Source organism: Panthera tigris, chromosome D2, assembly GCF_018350195.1.
Source record: "Panthera tigris isolate Pti1 chromosome D2, P.tigris_Pti1_mat1.1, whole genome shotgun sequence".
NCBI classification, from domain to species: domain Eukaryota; kingdom Metazoa; phylum Chordata; class Mammalia; order Carnivora; family Felidae; genus Panthera; species Panthera tigris.
The window spans coordinates 48,828,994-48,847,821 of record NC_056670.1 but is presented as its reverse complement, the minus strand read 5'-3'; the positions used below and the strand labels follow the sequence as shown (position 1 = coordinate 48,847,821).

The 18,828-nt window shown below is 44.5% G+C and overlaps 1 protein-coding gene across 9 annotated transcripts; it reads right to left on the bottom strand.

Annotated features, from left to right (window-relative positions):
- Window positions 1–354: 354 nt before the first annotated feature.
- Window positions 355–18,462, bottom strand: HNRNPF (heterogeneous nuclear ribonucleoprotein F). 9 transcript variants are annotated; one of them, XM_042961215.1, is made up of 6 exons: window positions 18,364–18,462; window positions 17,976–18,043; window positions 7,949–8,105; window positions 6,985–7,118; window positions 5,163–5,233; window positions 355–1,795 (listed from the first exon to the last, which is right to left on the bottom strand). In XM_042961215.1, exon 6 carries the CDS (start codon window positions 1,742–1,744, stop codon window positions 500–502), a length of 1,245 nt encoding a protein of 414 aa, XP_042817149.1. In that variant the 5' UTR covers window positions 1,745–1,795; window positions 5,163–5,233; window positions 6,985–7,118; window positions 7,949–8,105; window positions 17,976–18,043; window positions 18,364–18,462; the 3' UTR covers window positions 355–499. The 9 variants fall into 9 exon arrangements, with proteins under 9 accessions (XP_042817149.1, XP_042817152.1, XP_042817151.1 ...); XM_042961218.1 differs by lacking the exon at window positions 5,163–5,233; XM_042961217.1 differs by lacking the exon at window positions 7,949–8,105.
- Window positions 18,463–18,828: the final 366 nt, after the last annotated feature.

Here is an 18,828-nt window from a genome sequence, read left to right as displayed (position 1 = left end):
CTCACCAATTCCTACAGTATTAGTAATGTGTCTCAATTTTCAAAACTAACTTATTTTTAAAAGCTTAAACTTAACCTAAAAGATTTTAAATGAAAATAAACTAGAATGAACAAACATGAGAAATGTTCCTCTTTGAATTAGGGATCTAGCACCTTGAGTTTTCCAAAAAAGTACGTCTCCCCAATGTGTTCACGGTGATGTGGTGTAAAAGATCCATTTAATGTACTCAAAACTACTTTAACTCAGATAACATCACTCTGAAGTACACTACCAAAATGTTAATTGAGAAAAGCTGAAAATAGTTTTAGTTTACTCAATATCACATGCTAGAAGAAAGTTTGCATGAGAAAACACTGAAGAGGTAATTTTTTAATCCAGATTTCACAAACTCATGGTGCAAAATGGGTCCCACAGCTTCCTCTAGAGTAATAATTGCTTTTCACTGCTTGTTGGCTGCCTGTGAAAATTTGATTGCAATAACTCAAATGCTCCTACAAAACTAGTCATATCCACCCATGCTGTTCTGGCCTCCATAGCCAGCCCCATAACAGCCACTCACAGACTGGCTCTCGAGGCCACTGTAAGTGGACTGGGCCGACACCCCCATGCCTTGCATCATCTGGCTGCTGTACGCCCCATTGCTGGCCCCAGTTGTGGAATTCAGGAAAAGTTCTATGTATCTGTGTTGCATGTTGGCCCGGTCTTTGGACATTGCTGCCACAGCTTCTTCGTGAGTGGCAAACTCAACATCGGCTTCGCCCGTCACTCTTCCATCAGGGCCAATCTCAATATGGACTCTCACAGGGTTGAGTGGAGAGAAGAAGTTGTAAATGTCGTTCTCTGTGGCTTTGTATGGTAGCCCTCTCATGTGGACACAGTGTCCAGTGGTACTCTGGACAGTGAACTCGCCGTCTCCGTATCTGTGGTCATACATGCCTGAGAGACAGTAACTGAGGTCTCTCCCAAACAGATCAGTGGTGAAGCCGTAGCCATCGCTGAGGCCGCTGTACTCCTCATAGCCCCCATAGCCTGCACTATAAGCACCAGACCTCATCCTCTCCAGGCCTGCTTGCTTGACAATGCCAATATACCTCCTGGCCGTGCCAGGGCGGTCATAGGGCCCTGGCCGCTGTACAGACATGAACTTCAGAGGGGGATCCGAGTATGACCTAACTTCTTCCTGACTGCTCTTGAACACTTCAATATACCTGTGCCCTATTCTCTCCTTGTGCTTCCCTAGGGCCTTCTCCGCTAACTCCTGTGAGGCAAACTGCACAAAGGCTTCCCCTGTAATCTTGCCCTCGGGGTCCACAGGCAATGTGATCCCGTTTGGCACAATTTCCAACCCTGAGAAGAACTGAACAATTTCTTCCTTGGTGCATCCAAATGGGAGTCCTCGAAGCCGCACGAAGCCATCATTGGCGGTGTCGGCACTGTTTGGACCACTGTGCTTCAATACCCAATCCATCTCGGTTCTGTGGGACTTGAACACCTCAATGTACCGGTGTCCCATGCTTTCCCTGTCTTTTTTAAGGGCCATTTTTACATCATCTTCTGATTCAAGTTCAACAAAAGCCTCACCACTCTGCCTGCCTTCTCTAGTGTAGATGAAATGAACGCCTGCAGCCCCATCATGTATTGTGCAGTCAGAAAGGAAATTCTGCACATCCTCAACAGAGCAGGACCAGGGCAGGCCACGGAGCTTGACCACAAAGCCTTCACCTCCCTCGGGGCCCAGCATCATGGACACTTGAGAGGACTGACGTCAAACAAGCTTGGGTGCAGCTTTTTGTGGCTGAAAAGAAAGCAAAAACTACTTTACATAATTTTTCATTTATTATGTACAAGAATATGCAGTAAATGTTGTTTTTCTGATTTTGCAGACGAAAAAAGAGAAGCAAAATTAAATGTTAAGAAAATATACAAAATACATTTGAGCTGAGATTCAATCCAAGGTCTCCCCGCCCCCAAATGTACATATTATTCAGGCAGAAAAAGAATTAGGAGACTTAGAAAAACAAAATAGCAATACGGAAGCTTTGAAGCCAAAACCTATCACTTCTAATGGTCAATTATTTTAAGTTCTAGAAGAGAAGACAAAAGAATGAAATAAGCCAATATCTAGAAAAAGAGAACTTTTCAGAACTGGAGGAAAACATGAGATTACACTGCTAAAATAAAAGGCAAGAGGGTAAGTGCCATGATCATAGAGGAATTAGTACCGGTCAGGTTAGAGCAAGGGCATTTTCTGGTTATTAGAGAAAAGGCAGAGCAAATTTGTAACATACGAAAGGTTCAACTGCACTAGTATAAAGGAAAAACAATTACTGACAAATTACCATTTTGAATCGTTATGATTTATAGTAATTTAAATATTTGACAAAAATCACTCTATGCAGCACTTATTTTTAAAACTGCTAACGTGAGAAAGGATAATTTTGTAATGATTTCAGTCCTTCCCCCTACAACAAATGGAATTCATATGCTCTTTCTCCTTTATCGTTTGTGCCCAGTAAAACAGCCCAGGAAGATTATCTGTTTCATGGTTGTACTGAGTGGCTAGTGGCACACATTTTGGCCCACACAGTTCCTTGTTGTGGGGAACAGGCCTGTGCACTGTAGGGTGTCAGGCAGCATCCCTGGCCTCTACCCACTAGCTGCCAAAGGCACCCCTCTCCAGTTGTGACAACCCCCAAATGTCTCCAGACATTCCCAGATGTTCCCTGGGGGTAAAACGGCTCCCAGTTGGGAATGACTACTGTAGAATCAGGGTCACCAACCTTAAAATGGGCCCTCAATACTGCCTAAGTTCTACCATCAACCCCAATCTCCCAAAGCCCTGAGTAACCTGTGGCAACCTCACCTAATCTTCCCTCATCTTTGGGTGATTATCTAGTTCAAAGAATGGGGACGATGTGAAGAAACTGCCACAAAGTCTAAAAATTTATAAACAAGAAGTTGCTTCTCCTATTAGCTGACATCATTAGCAGGATCACAGTCCTGCTCTGGTCCCAACTCCACTCACCCCGGAGAAATTCTTGATCTTCATGGTCTCTTCACTGAACACAGCATGCGCATTTATACCAATTATATGCCAATTTATACCAACGCCATAATATACCTTCCCTGACACCAACTTTGCCTCCAGCTACTTGATTTACTGATCCTCTCAGTAAAATCTCAGACAGCAGGCCTCTACTGTCACCTCTACTCCTTACCATTAAAAGGGCAAAACCTTTCACTCCACTGGGAAGAAAAGAGGTTTTTTTTGTCTTCATTTTACTTGTTCCAGCAGCAGGATTTAAGCAACTCCCTTGGGAAATCCTTTCTCCCTCTGGCTCTTATGATGTAACCATCTCCTGGTTTTCCTATTAATTCCCTAAATAGGTTCTCCCAGCTTCTTCCAGGGAGTCCTTCCTCAACATTCAACTGCAGGGATATCACTGGACTTGGGTGAGTCCTTTTCTAGGCAGCCTCACAAGATCAAGATCAACTAGCTCTGGGCCAAAGACACTCAAGTCCCCAGCCTTATGCTTCCTGAGGCCCAGACTGGTATACAAAACTAATCCACAGCCCCTATACACCACAAATGAAAGCAGCCTTTTTCTCTGACACTCTTCTATAGCACTCTGGCTGCCGGCATAAATAGCTTTACCTGCCATCCCGAGGTTCTACAAAGAAAGTGAAATAATCCTTGGACAACTTCACCCAATGAATTCAAATCCAATGAATTCATTCTCTCTGGAATGATCCCATTCACCACCCTAACCCACATTCCCAAATCCTATTCAGGAACTCGAATTCAACAAATAATAAGTTTCTCACAATTCTATACGCAGTCCCTAGCCATTTCTCGACACAGTAAGGACTCAATAATTCCTTCCTTTGTGATTTCAACTGTCAAACTTTTTCTTTCTGCATTGCCCTCATATTCATTTCTACTTCCTCATTTCTAAATTCCAGTACCAACAGCCCATGCCAGGATACTCTTACCTGGTTCTTAAACTTCTCCAAGTGTAATGGCTAGCCCTTACTGCAACCCAATCTGCAGCTCAAGTGTTCTCCTAAAACTGGCTTTATGTCATTCTCCTGTTCCAAGTTCTCAGTGGCTTCCCACCGGCAGTGGAACACAAACCACAGTGCTAACGGGTCGCTTAGACCTTGCAACTTTGGCCTGCAACAAACACAATTATCTAGCTTACATCACTCCTATTTACAAAAAAAAAACCACAAAGAAACAAAAAAACAAAAACCCTCCTTTATCCATTTTCCTATGCCTGGAATGTGCCAGGCTTTCTGCTCCCTTGCATTTGACACACGTGATAATTAATTCTCTCTCCAAATACACTCCACCCAACCTTCTGTCTAGTCAAATCCTACTAATCCTTAAGGTCTCAGCTCAAACATACTACCTTTCCACAAGATCTTCCCCTTTGAATTAAGTCTCATGGTTCTACACTCCCATAACATTCTTGCTCTGATTTGTTCAAAATGTGTCTTCAAAACTGCTTGGAAAGCCTACCAGGGACAGGCTGTGTCGGTTCCATTGGTCACTGTGGCCCCACCCCCAACAGAGCAGGCCCAAGATTAGCAAGAGATTAACTGATGGCCATGTGAGGTCAACACCTCCCTCTACAATATGGCAGTCTAGGCTGAAAGACATGCAGGAAGCATAAGCGAACACAAACATTTCATATGAGAATTACTTAAAATACCTAACAATACATTACAGATTAGAAGTGTTTTACTTCAGAAAACAAAGTTTCAAAAACAAAGTGACTTCTCTGAAGGCAAGGAGAAGAGCATTCTTTTCTCAAACACACGTCTACAAAAGTTTATTTATACTCTGGAATTATTTTTCTGTTCCACTTCTTGCAAGCAATCCTATGACACGTAATTCCGTATTCTTTCAATGAAACTCAAACCTAATTTTAGATGCAAACATAATTCAATATCCTCACTTTGCCCTTAGAATCTTCTACATTTGGATTCCTTGTAGAGTTTTACAGTGCTCAAGACATTAACTAAAACTCAGTAAGAGTGCTATAGATTTCTGCTGTTAGATTTAAAGCTAATGATAAAACTTCTACTTCATGCTTTAAAAATCTCCTACTTAAATATACCAAACGTAAACCGAAATTACTTTTCTTAAAAGAGCTCACCTTTAAGAACAACCCGGGGGGGGGAGGGGATGCCCACAGTCGGAGACACTCCTGGTAGGTAACGAATTGTCCTAAAAAAGAGCGATATGGCCGTCTGCCTCAGTGGCCCAGCACTCACCAGAGCAAACAGGGATGGTGGTGCCGGGGCTAGGATGAGCTCCAGCTCCCTTTCTCCAGGGAAGGGCAAGTTGGGGCAGCAATTCTTTTAAAGCCATGAAGCTTCCATAATTAAAGCACACACCCAGGACAGCCCCCATAGCATTTAAAAGGTTTACCTTTTCATATGGTAATACAAAGGATAACAGCAAGAAAACACTCACTAGCCTAGATGAGACTTAGAAAACTCTAAGCTCTGTGAGGATATCTAAATACTAAGGGTGGGAGGGGCTTCTTCAGGGAGGGGGTGGAACAGTTCCGGGTAGGGACCTCAGGGGCAGGAGGTGAGAGACTCCAGAAGCTGCCGGACCTTTACGGGGAGGAGCGCCAGTCTGCTTGCCAGAAACTATTCAACAGAATTTACAATTTATAAGACTCCCTGAGGGTCAGGGTGGAGATACCCAAGTCTTTCCTTCCCAGTTTTGTTTGATAAACTTCATTTCTTGTGACCTGTATTTGCTCTGATGTTTATATTTTAATTAACTGACAAGAATGTAAGTATACGTTAAAATATGCTTTTCAGTAGGAAAAACATTACTACCATCACCCACAGCCAAGTGATGAAGGTGTCCCAAAGGATCAGGATATATGAAGTTCAGGAGTACATTGGAGAACTAAACTACATTCTTAGTTTGGGAAAGGTAAAACCGGGAAAGTCAAGTTAATTTCGCCTAAGTGCCTCGTGTTAAAGATAAACTTGTCTTTATAGCCTCCTGTGATTATTACATAAGCTACTATCCCAGAAGTGTTGGGGGAACCTGTATAAAAGTTAAGGTATTTAATTTCAAATTCTCTGGAAGATGGTTTTCAAAAAGCTTCAACCGTCCCTCCTGCTAGCCCCCAGTGGAATCTGAAAGGTAGAACTCAGGCATCTTAAATGACCTGAATCCCTTCTTTTATATGGTTTACCCCAGCTCCTGGTTCCTTCCAGTGTGGTCTACAGACCAACATCGTGGGGACCCTCCTTGTACATGCACGCATAGGAGCGGCCAGACACACTGAGGCCAATTTTCACAAGACTGAAATGGGGCGCGCATGCCCGCGAACACACACGTTGAAGCACTGATAGAGAGCACGGGTCTCACACGAGCACACGTTGTAATCGCTGGAGTGTGAAAATACACTGCTCTTAGGTCCCGCAACTGGAGATTCAAATTATCTGTACTGTACAGGATGTTGTTAAAATGTGAGATTCTGAAACAACGTACGTGGGATAGGGCAAGATTCTGCATTTGTAACAGACTCCTAAGGCTCCTGGGAGGCTCTCCAGAATGTGCTCTCCTTCACTGTACTGGTTAGACGGGATTTAGTTCGGATTCAGGTAGATCCAATCAAGATAAACAGGGCGGGCCTCCGAGTGCCATGACTGATTAGGTTTATCTACGGAGTACACAGGCCGGCTTAAACCCCCATCCTCTGTTCAGGAAGGGGTGGGTATTCAGAGGGACCGTGGCTTCAACCTTTTATTTACGTCTGTGTTGCAGTAGGACCTAAGGAGCAATTTCACCCTTATTTGTAAATAAATATTAACCTACAGCTGGTGGCACACTAGAGCAAGGTTGTCCTGAGTATCTTAATTACTCAAACAGTTCTACTCTTAAAACCACAGTGAGCAAGAGACGCTGCCTCAGGATTACGCAGTTGACATTTTTGCTCTAAGACTTACCGCTGAGAGGAGCAGGACTGATTTCTATTTTCAAACAAGCGCGGTTTACAGCCAAAGGACCCCTAATTCCACCCGACGCTTAAAAACGCAGAAGGCTCCGGGAAAGTCCAGGTGCGTCTCCTTTTGTTATTAACCTGAAATTGAAACTGCGCTCTTAAGCTTGCAGCCGCGGGCCGCCAGGGGCGCGTCTGAGCGATTTCGGCGGGAAGCACAGCTGTGGTCTCAGGCGCTGAGCTCCTGGGGCGGGGGTACGCAGACGAAGTGCAGAGCGGGGGCTCACTGGTCGTCTACCTGGCGGATCCGACAACCTACGCTCGGCTCAGCCCCACAGGAAGGCGGGACCCCGGAGCGCCCCGTCGCGGGGCCTGGGCGGGATCAGCGGGAGCTTCCGGGGCGGGGGCGGGACGAGCCGAGGGAGGAGGGAAGCGGGGGAGGGGGAGGAGGCTTCACGGGCTGAGCGGGAGGGGGGAGGGGGAAAGAGGTCAAGAGGCGAAGGCTTCCCGGGCCTGGTGGTGGGAGGAGAGAAGGGGGGGGGGGGAAGCTTACGGAGGCGGGAGTGGGAACTTCTAGGCCGCCGAGGAGGGAGTGAGGTGGGGCCAGCGTTCTCCGTCCCGGCTTCCCGGAGCCGCGGGGGGAGGGGGCGGAGCTCCCGAGTCGGGGCCTGGGAGGGGGGTGCTTTCTGGGGCGGCCAGGAAAGAGTTTCCCTGGACCCGTGGGGGGCGGAGCTCCTGAGTCGGGTCGGGGGGACTTCCTGGGGCAGAAGGGACGCGGGGGGGGAGAAGAGTTCCTGGGGCGAGGGGGAAGAAAGAGTTCCTGGAGCAGGCAGGGTGAGGGTGGGGGTGGGGAGTTGCGGAGGAGGGGAAAATGAGTTCCCGGGACTCGCGGGGGGCGGTGGGGGTGTACTGGGGGCTGGGTGAGGCGGGATGAGCGGGTGGGTGGGGGTCGTCCGCTCGCGGCGGCTCACCACGACGGGTCCGGAGTCCGGAAGGCCGGCGCGCGGGGCTGCGTCCCGGAGGCAGAGGCCGCGTGACTGAGGGCGGCGGGCCGGACGTGGGTCACGGGGTGTAAAGGAGGAAGTGCCACCGATGGGCCCGCCAAGATGTCACCAATGGAAACGCGTCCTGCAGGTGCGGCCCGCGGCCCGCGCGGTCGGCCCAGGCAGGAAGTGGGAGGAAGGAGGGAAGAAAAGCAACGAGGAAGACCGTTCTGAGTGAGTTTTCAGGAAAGGTGCCAAGATGGGGAAAAGTCCAGAGTACAGCGCAGGAGAGGAGTAGATCGGCACGGTTTAGGTGGAAGGAGAAACCGTAAACCCACCCACACACACACACACACACACACACAAAAGAGGGAAAATACAACAAACCTCTTTGAAAGAATTTAGAATGGAAACTAATGGACAAAAGGTAGAACTTCTTTACCTCTTTATATATAGTCTTGTTTTATATATTTGGCCATGAACGCCTATAAATATTTTTCATCAATTTAAAAGATTTTTAAGACTCGCAATTCTTAATACACGAAAAAGAACTACATTTCATGAAGCCCTGAATCCGAATTCATACGATCTTGAAAATAATTACTAAAGCAACTGCAGTGTGAACAGTGACTGAATTATTTCAAAGAATTTAAAAATTTTAGTTGTGAATTATGGTGCTGCAATTTTATTTCTGGAGTCATTACTTAAGAGATATATTTGATACCTAGAATGTTTCTAAATCTGAGTGGGATTACAGATGAAACCAACAGGGGCCATGATTTAATTACTGAAACTGGGTGATGGGTACATGGAGTTTCATTATATTTTTGTCTCTACTTTCCTATGTTAAACACCTTTAGTAATGAAATTATTTAAGAAAAGAAAAAACTATGAATCTACTTACTAGAACTATGAAATAAATATGATTTAGAGGTAAGAGGAACCTACTAGGTGTGAGTATGCAAAGCCAGACTGGGGGAAATTCTACAAGGACAGATGAGTTCAGTCCATTAGAAAACAGCTCCAAGGGAAAAGACCAAGTACACGGGGGAAAGACCAAGTACCAAATGCACAGTACACGGGACATATTTGGATTTTGAGTCAAACAAATTGATAAACATTTAAGACATTTCTGGACACTGACTAAAAACTTTAAGGTATTAAAGTATTACATTTACTTCTTTTAGATACAGAATTATAGTTATGTTTAAAAAATACATTTCTAGAGATTCACTTGGAACTATTGGGAGATGAAATAGTATGTTTGCTGGAATTTGCTTAAAAATTATTAGGTGGGGGATGTAAAGAAAAACTGTCCTTCACTGGTAATTGTTGAAGCTGGGTGGATGATATGATTAAAAATCCAGCCTCCCATGGAAAGACACAGGCACTAAAAACTGAACTCAAGAGAAGCAAAACAGTATTTTGAAGAATGAACCACAAAATTGGCTTGTTTTTGGAAAAGTATCTCTACAGAACTGAGGTACCCTGCTTTGTAAGCATTTATTTCACTTTTTAAAGTTTATTTTGATAGAGTATGAGCAAAGGAGGGGCAGAGAAAGGGAGCCAGAGAGAGAATCCCAAGCAGGCTCCTTATTGTCAGTGCTGAGCCTCAGAGCCTGACACTGGCTTGAACTCCCAAACCGTGAGATTATGACCCGAGTCAAGAGTTGGATGCTTAACTCAGGCACCCCCTTAATTTCACATCTTAAAAACCTCCTCAAAATATATTCTTGGTAATCTATATGACTGGTGTGCATTTTCTCACTTATTTGAATATATTTCTTGCGGTTAAGTAGTTTTACATATGCCTTCTTGGCTTAACTGGTTGGTGATACAGGGGAGGTGGCTGTTAATAATTTATCAGCCATGATATGGTTCCTGCCTGGTGAAGGAACAACAAGTACCGAAGACACGGGAGCATGTTGTGCTGAGACCAATGAAAGAGGAAAGCAGAGAAGATCTGAGACCAATGAAAAGAGGAAGATCCTCCACACAGCTTTGAAAGCCTGGTTTGGTATTTTGTACTTTAGTCTAAGGCCAATGAGAAGTCACTTAATAGTTTCAAAATGGAATGTGGTGTAAATTTGAGTTTTTGCTTTTCAACAAAACAGTCTAGCTGTTATCTGGGAAACTAACGGTGGGAACAGATGCATAGAGACGGGAGGCAATGACACAAGTTTAGGAAAAACTAATGGTACCCTGCAATAAAAACATTGTGATAGAAATGAAGCAATTGTGAAAGGATTTGAGTGATGCGCAGTAGATACAATTTACCAAATTGGGAGTCATTAACCCAGAAATATTGTGCACTTACAAAATGCAGGTGCTGTGCTAGGTCCACAGAACAGTGGACTAGGAAATCAGTAAAGAAATAAATGTATGATGACAAAATCTGAATGGCCCAAAACTAGAAAATGGGGATTAATTTACACTGGGGACCTGAGGAAGTGACATTTAAACAAACCAGAAGCGTGAGGCCGGGGGGGGTGGTGGGATGTGAACCTCTTTCCCCCTGGTAAATATGTAAGGTTCAAAAGCAGAATTTAGAAAATCGTATTTTTTGCTCCTTTGAACATCACCCTGCTTATTCCTCCCTGAATGCTTGTTCAAATTCTTTATATGGATAGTATTCCTGTTCCACTGGAAATTACATTACAAACCAAATCTCTTCTAACCTAGCAATTGTATAAAGTCAGTGGCTCTTAAACACTTCTGTCACTCTCTTGAGAATATGACCTAGGTCTGAATAAGCTGCTTCAAGAAAGCACACCCCCACACAGTTGTACCAAAATTTTCAAGAGGCTCATGCTTCTGAAGTGTGAGAATTCTGACCCTAATTTGTACAACAAACCAAGTTCAATACACAAAGCTATCTCAGAGCTATTAAAGAGAAGCTGTAGATGGATCACTAAATAATTTAACGTTCTAAATGTTTATTGCTATTACTATATTTTTATCCACAAAAAGGGGATATAGATGAGCCGTAAGAAACAGGAAAGCTGTTTTCCATTATCTTTTAACTATTAAACCCTTTAGTTTATGTACTGTAGCTAAGTCTGGGGTGATATTTCACTGTTTCCCTCAGTGTTCACTTTGCAAAATCTGTGTTAACTAAAAAGCAAAAACAGTATAATACAATGTTAGGTAAATTCTATCACTTGTATTAAAATTTAACATAAGGGACAAATTTTTATCCAACATAGAACTAGCAACTCTTGCTCTAGGATATTATTGACTGCATTCCACAGATGGAATCCAAAGATGAAATCCAAATTATGAGAGGAAAAAAAATGTATCAGGTGAAGTTTTCCTAAAAAAACAAAAAAACCCACTGCTATTTGACTTCCACTGCTAAAGGTAAAATCTGTTCTCAAGTGAGGGATTCATCATCTCTATTAATTGGCAGTGCTCCCCCATCCACAGTAGGAAATGATTTTAGCCTAGCTAAGAAATATAAGGGGGAGGGGGAGGGGGACCTGTTAAAATACAACTGCTAAGACCAATTCCGAACCACCTCCCCTACCAACCCGCCTGTAGCTCTCTCCCCGGAGTAAGCAGCCCCTCCCTGGGTGGGTGGCCATTTAAAGCCGACATTCAGGAAGGCTTGTGGGGGTTACACTCATAGTCTCCCAGAGCCATGGCTGCAGTACGTGCCAACTGTCCCTTAAGGGGCCTAGAGCTTCCTCCTGGGGCGCTGTGGAGAGCTGACACCTTGTCAGGTCCCAGGCAGCTGCCAGAGGAGGGGAGACTGCTGTAGCAGCTCGTGCTCAATGTTTGCTGCTCAGGGGACCAGAGCACACTGCCCTGGGAGAGTGGAGAACAGAACCAAGAGGAAAGGAATGGACAATGCACATGAGAGTGACTCAAGCACCCGGAGAGGATACCATGCATTTAGACAACAGCTGAAAACAGTTATCAGGGAATGAGAAGTGCTGAACAAAACCATACATTTTTTAACAGAAAAAAAAAGAGCACTTTCAGATACTCAGTTACAGAATACAACACTTTTTAGTACTAACAATCAAATTTTGAGTTTATAAAGTTCGTAATAAACTGAAAGCATGGATAGTGGCCTGAAAAATAAGTGCAAGAAATATCTCAAAGAGAAAAAAACAGAAACAAAGGGAAAAAGATATGAAATTTGGAGGACACAAGATGTTAACACGAGACAAAAGAAATAACATGTCAACAATAGGGATTCCAGAAGGAGAAAGACACAAATAGAACAGATAAATAATGGAAGGAGATTTTCCTGGCTTAAGATAAACATGGTTGTGTGGTTCCCAACAGATATTTTTAAAAGACATAACCTAGGCATATGTTGCTAGAACTTCTAAATTTAAGTTTCAAGTATAGAAAAAACTGCTTGGAAAAAGAACAAATTGGGTACAAAGGATAAAAATATAGCCGTTAACCACATGTGCCTACTGAACACTTGAAATGTGACAAGTACAAATTGAGATGTGCTGTTAAGTATAAAACGCACACCGAATTGCAAAGATTAAAACAAGAATGTAACATAGCTCAATTTTAAAACATTGACTACATGTTGGAATATTTTAGATAACAGTTAATCAAAATACATATACTAAATTAAAATATTAAAATACATCCCAACTCATTCTACAAGGCCAATATTACCCTGCTTTATGGGCTGAAAATTTCATCATTAGAGTGGGCCATAATCCATTATGGCTGGTGTCCTTCCAATGGGAAATTCGGACACAGACAAGCTGACACGAGAAAGAGAAGACAGCTATCTAACAAAGCAAGGAGAGAGGTCCGGAATGTATCATTTCCTCATGGCCCTCAGAGGGAGCCAACCCTGCTGATGCCTTCATCTAGGACTTCTGGACTCTGTAACTCCAAGACTACAAATTTCTGTTAAGACACCCAGTCTAGAGTACTTTGTTATGGCACCCCTTTAACAAACTGAACACTCTGATACCAAAACCAAACAAAACAGATTTCACAGGAAGAGGTAACTACATACTAATATCTGTTATGAATAAAGGTGCAAAATTCCTCAACAAAATACTACAAACTGAATCCAGCAACATGTAAGAAAGGTTATACACCATGCCCAAGCAGGATGTACCCCAAGAATGCTTAAGGGTGTTTCAATGTAAAATATTCCTGAATTAGGTAATGGTGGTTTTTATAATGCTGTGAATTTACTAAAAACCTCTCATTTGTACTAGGTGAACTGTATGGTATGTGAATTATATCTCAATTAAAAATGAAATTACATGTCATTCATATTCTATTGGACAGCGTAATTCTAACTAAATATTGTGTAAAGCAGAACAAAGACCTGTGGAGACGTCAATAATGGAACATCTTTGCAATGCAGATGGACTTAGCAGGAGAGAGTGTAACAGAAATTTTTAATATTCACACTAGGTGAGGGAATTCAGAACTTTCCATTCTAGTCTTTTCTTTTTTAACCCATTCATCATTATCACTTTTTGTACCATTTTAAGAGATCTTTTTCTTAGCCCAAGTCCATATGGATGTTTTTTTAAACTTATAAAGCTTTGTTTCCATCTGCATTTTTGTTTTGATCAACAATCAACCTGATTTGATTTTCCATTCCCAAGAGTGTTAGAATTAGTTTACCAAGATTCACAGGCTAATTTTCCTCATGAACTCAGATAAAAGCTCCTAAAGAAATTATCAGCAACCAAATCCAGCAATACACAAAGAAATAATCATGACCAAGTTGGGTTTATTCTTGGAATGCAATTGTAGCTCATCATTTCAAAGTCAATCCCTACAGTCTGTCACACTGACATATTAATGAAGGGGAATGAGTTAACTAAGAATTTTTCACGTTTTATGAGAAATGCTAAGAAATATCCTACACACGGAAAAAAGAAAAGAAAGAAAATAGATGAATTCCATAAACTGGAAGTAGGGAAAACTTTCCTAACCATGACCCCAAACCCAGAATATGGGAAAATACTGAAAAACTACATAAATACAAACAAAACCCAAAACAAAAACCTCCAAACCTCTTATGAATAGCTAAAAAATACTAAGCTAAACAAAAATACCAATGCTAAAGTGGGAACGATATTTGCAATTTTTTCCCAAAGCATTAATATCCCTAACATATAAAGAGCATCTAAAAAGAGACAAAATCCAACTACCCAAAAAGGAAAATGGACTAGAGGTATAGTAGACAGAAAAAGAAATTGCCTTAAACATGAGAAGATGCTCAACTTTACCCATTTAAGATAAAATCTGATATGAAATAACATTTAAAATACCTACCATATTGGCAAAAAATACAGAATTTTGAAAACGCATTACCTTGGCAAGGCTATAGATAAGCAGGCACTTTTAAATACCGTTTGTGGAAATATTAAATGGCCAAAAAAAGCAAAGACACCTGCAAAGGCTATTCATCTCGGTTCTACTTCTAATAGGAAAAGGCTAGAAACAACCCAACTGCCTATCACTATAAGTCCAGTTGAATAAATGGACCCACTTAATAAGGAAGTGGACCCATTTAATAAGGAAGGTATCAAAGACCACGGAGGTCTTTCCTAAGTCAGGAACCAATTTGAAAGGCTCCCACTGGCCAGAGATTGGATAATTTGTGCACCAAAGAGACTAAAAGCCACAGTGGATTAAAGCACATCATAAAGACACCAGAAAAAGGGTCTTTGGCACCTGCTAGAGATTCAATAAATTGTTAGATATTGATAAACATAAGGAATGAATCAAAAACTTAACCTGCCATTAATAACATACAACTTACAGTAATCAAATGATTAACAAAGAAAATTACCTCTCTAGAGAAGTATTCCTGCAAATAAATGAGAAGTAATATTTTAAGTTATCACTATTTTGGAAACATCAACAAAACAAAAGATCTAGGGAAAAGACCATCAATGGCTGCTAACTTCACAAAGGGGGAGTGCCAAGAAGTGCCTCAGGCAGGAGTACACAACACCTCCAGTGAAGTCTTTCCAAAAAGAAAATCTCAACAGAACCCTAACTGCCATTTCACAGGAAATGCAGAGGTCAGAGATTCAAACGCCATTGAATGTAATCAGAAAAAGCCAAAGCCTGAGGAAGGAACTCTGACACTGTACCCAATTCGTTTAACAAAGAAGAAAAAAATACCTCTAGATTGCACTAATAAGGAAGCTACTTGCCACACTTAAAATGTGGCTGGTACAAACTGAGAGGTGCCGTATGCACTGGATTTTGAAAAAAGTGAAAATATAATTTAAAATTACATGAGCAAATATTTTGTATATATATTACATTAAACTAAATTACAATGAACTACACCAATTTCTTTTTACTATTAAAAAATGTGAAATTACATGTGGCTCGCATTGTATTTCCGTTGGGACAGCACTGCTCTGAATTAAAAGAGTGAGATAGATCTCCCAGATACAAGGTGTGACCTTGTCTAGATTCCAATTCAAGCCAGCTGTAAAAAAATATTTATTGTACAGTCAGGTACACTTGAACACGGGGTACTTAATGATTTCAAAGAATTAGCATTTCTTCAGGTGTGATAATAGTATTGCAGTTATATTTTTTAAAGATCCGTAGAAATGTAAGCTGAAATATTTATGAGTAAGACCCTTATTATATCTGGAATTAGTTGTAAAATAAGCCAGACTGGTCTCAGGTGAGGCCTGATTCTCCCTCTGACCAGCCTCTTGTTTTCCCCAAGAACAGCAATTCAGGGCAATAAACTGGGGGGCAGGGTCCTTGACCGAGTAGGGCTGTTCTCGTCTGACAGACGTGAGTCCTAATTCCCAGCTGTATCCCTCCCCCCGGGGGAAGTGACTTCATTTTCCCCTTGGCCTCCATTTTCTCATCTGTAACAGGGAGAACAGCAATACGCCCCCCTTACGAGACTACTCACGAGCATGTGACTTAAAAACATGGTGAAACTCCTAGCTTTGTGCCTAGACCTAGTAAGGGTCAATTAATGTGCTCCGACAAGAGTCTGAAAACCAGAGCTCAGGCTGAGGAGCCCTCCTCCCGTTTTTGTAACCCCTCCATGAACTTACTACCCTCGATGGGCACCATAGGTCTCCACAATCTCCTTCACAATTTTGGCCACATCGGAGGACTAACCTATTTATTTAATTAATCTTTTCACTCAAATCAGTTCACATTTTTACTTCAATATTTTATGTTTAAAGGGAGCTTTGTAACAATACTCAAGTGAATGCCAGTCACTTGTCAATTTAAAAAAAGCAATACCACAAAAAGAATGTTAAAAGAGAAAAAATAAAAACACCATAATACACAATGAGCCGAATCAATTTACAGAAATGCATACGGGCACCAGAGATAACTAAAGATGGACTCGCTTAAATATTAATTAGTAACATCAACACTCTCCCAATATTTATTTAAAGTAGAAAATTACTCACATATTTTAAAATGACGAATCTTCTCTAGACATTAACACTGAAAACATCACATCACTTTTCACTGACATATCCTACTATATTTTTATCTAACCGGAGAACCCGAGGTATTTTCATTCTCACTAGAAATTCAGAAATAAACAGTTAACCTTTAAAAACGTGTAATAGTGAGAATTACACTAAGATAGGTGATTTCGACGTTGTTTTGAATTGAAAGGAGTATTATTTGCAGTCTTCAAACCTCTCCCAGCTCCACTAGGCTCCGGACCCCTCGGCGCTCCCCACCCCCCACCCCCATCCGGCGGTTCCCCCCTTAGCGCGCTGCAGCTCGCGGGCTCCTCTCCCGCCACGCACGCGGCCCGCAGTGGCAGGCAAGAGCCCGGACGCCCCCACAAATAGTTGCGAAAACTAGAGAAGGAAGCACGTTCTTTCGTCCTAGGGCCTCCGGGGAAGGAAGCTACTGAGAAAGGAGTCCCGCGGGCAGGCGGGCCGGGACCGAAGACACTGCGGGCGGGGGTCCTGCAGGAGCTGGAGGGCGGCGTGGGGCGCTGGGGGGGAAGGGGGCCTCCCAGGCCTGGGGATTTGTCTGGCAGGCAGCTGGGGGGGGGGGGGGGTCCTGAGAGCCCCTTAAAGGTACAGATCAACGGGGAGGGGCCCGTGGCCTCCCAACCGTTTCTATGAAAGACCAGGGTCCGTCGAGTCCCCGCGCGACTCGCTCGGCGTCACCAGGCCGCCCAGAGCCACTTTCAGTGAACCACGCGGGTACACTGAAGGTAGAGGGCGCAGCGCGGGCGCCGGGAGAGTCCAGAAGTTTCTCAGGCGCAGTCAAGAATCAGCAAAAAATATATTCAAGGATACAAAGAAATAAAGCACAAGGAGAAAGAAATGGCCGATTAATCTCGCTCGGCTGAAATGTGGCCACCAGGCAAAGATAACGAGAACCAAAGAGTTTCACCCAAAATGCAAACACTATACCTCCAAGGACAGGAGACAAACGCACACCGGCGATCAGGGCACACACGCCGCCCGGAGAGGAAGAAAAGGCCGCAAAGATCGAAAGTGGAGGCTCAGCGAGCGGGAACGTGGGAGGGGGGAGGAGTCAACTCCCAACCAGTCCGGTGCAACTCAACCACGTGAAAGTACTGCTTTCATTTTTAAATGAAGCCCCTCTCCCACGGTCGCCGGATGCCCTCAAGGTATTCCTGGCAGGGGCGCTCAAGCTCCGCTTCCCCTGCAGTCCTCCGTACAAGGCCTTTTCTCCCTTCTTCACCGCGGGCCCTGCTTCCCCTGGTCCTAAATCTCAATCCAGCTGTCCAGTCTTCGAGTGTAAAGTCCTTGATCTCAGCCCCGTGGTCCACTCCCCCAGTGTAAAGCCCTTGACCTCTGACCCCACTCCCCCCGACCCCAATTCTCAGCTCCGCCGTTCCCAGCCCGTGTGTCCAGTCTCCATTCGGTCCCTGCATGTGAGCCCTTGACTTCAGACCTAACCTCCCCCAACCCCAAATCTCAGCCCCACTGTCCCCACCCCCAGAGGGCCCAGTTCCCTGTTGGTCCCAGCTGTGAGGCCCTTCAGCCTCGGACCCACCGCCCGTCCCGCCCCTCACCTCGGGCTCCGAGTCTCCACGCTCCCGCTCTTCTTCACATCCGGCACCACGGTCGTCCCTCCGAGCACCTAGAGGGTGGAACGCGGGGAACTTGGCAGTTGTAGCGGAGGCAGTTGAGGCTTGTTTACCATCACCATGGAAACCCCTGGCAGCGCGCCCTGGGCGGAGCCTCCGAGAGGCGGGGTCTGGCGCGCGGTAGGCCCGAGTGCACAACTCCCGCCCGTGGGGCGCACGCGGCGCTTCCAGCAGCCCCGCCGTTCTAGGCTTGCCCGGTCCCCGCTCGACCCTGTACCCCAGCACCCAGGAGCAGCAGCCCCGGGAGCCCGTCCCCCCGCCCCACTTCCGGCTGCCGGCGTGACCGCCAGTCGGTTTCCCCACGGAACCCCACCTTCTTCTCCAGGAAGACACGGCGCAGTGCTACTTCCAACACGGAGCCGGAAAGACGCAATGAGCGCTGCGGGGCGGGGCCTCCGCGGCTGGCGTCCGGGGGCGGGGCCACGAGGGCGCCATTGTGACGCGAATGGAGTGGAGCCAGGGATTGGTTGGCCGGGCGCAGGGCAAGGACGGGCCCGCGGAGGGGGGCAATGCGGGGAGGAGAGCGGCAGGATCTCCGTGAGCCCTTCTTAGAGGCGGCGGGGGGGAGGCTGTTGAGCCATATTAAGCTGCTGAAGGTACCAGGATACTGACTCAGAGAGTACCTCCACCAAACAGTGAGCCCAAAGAACTTCTGGATTGAAGACAAGCATGAGAAAAGAAAAAGAGAGTTACTTCCTGTCGAGAGAAAAAATAGGGAACTGAGAACACCGAGAGGGATAAAGGCGGCCCGATTGGAGGATTTAGGGAAGGATTAACA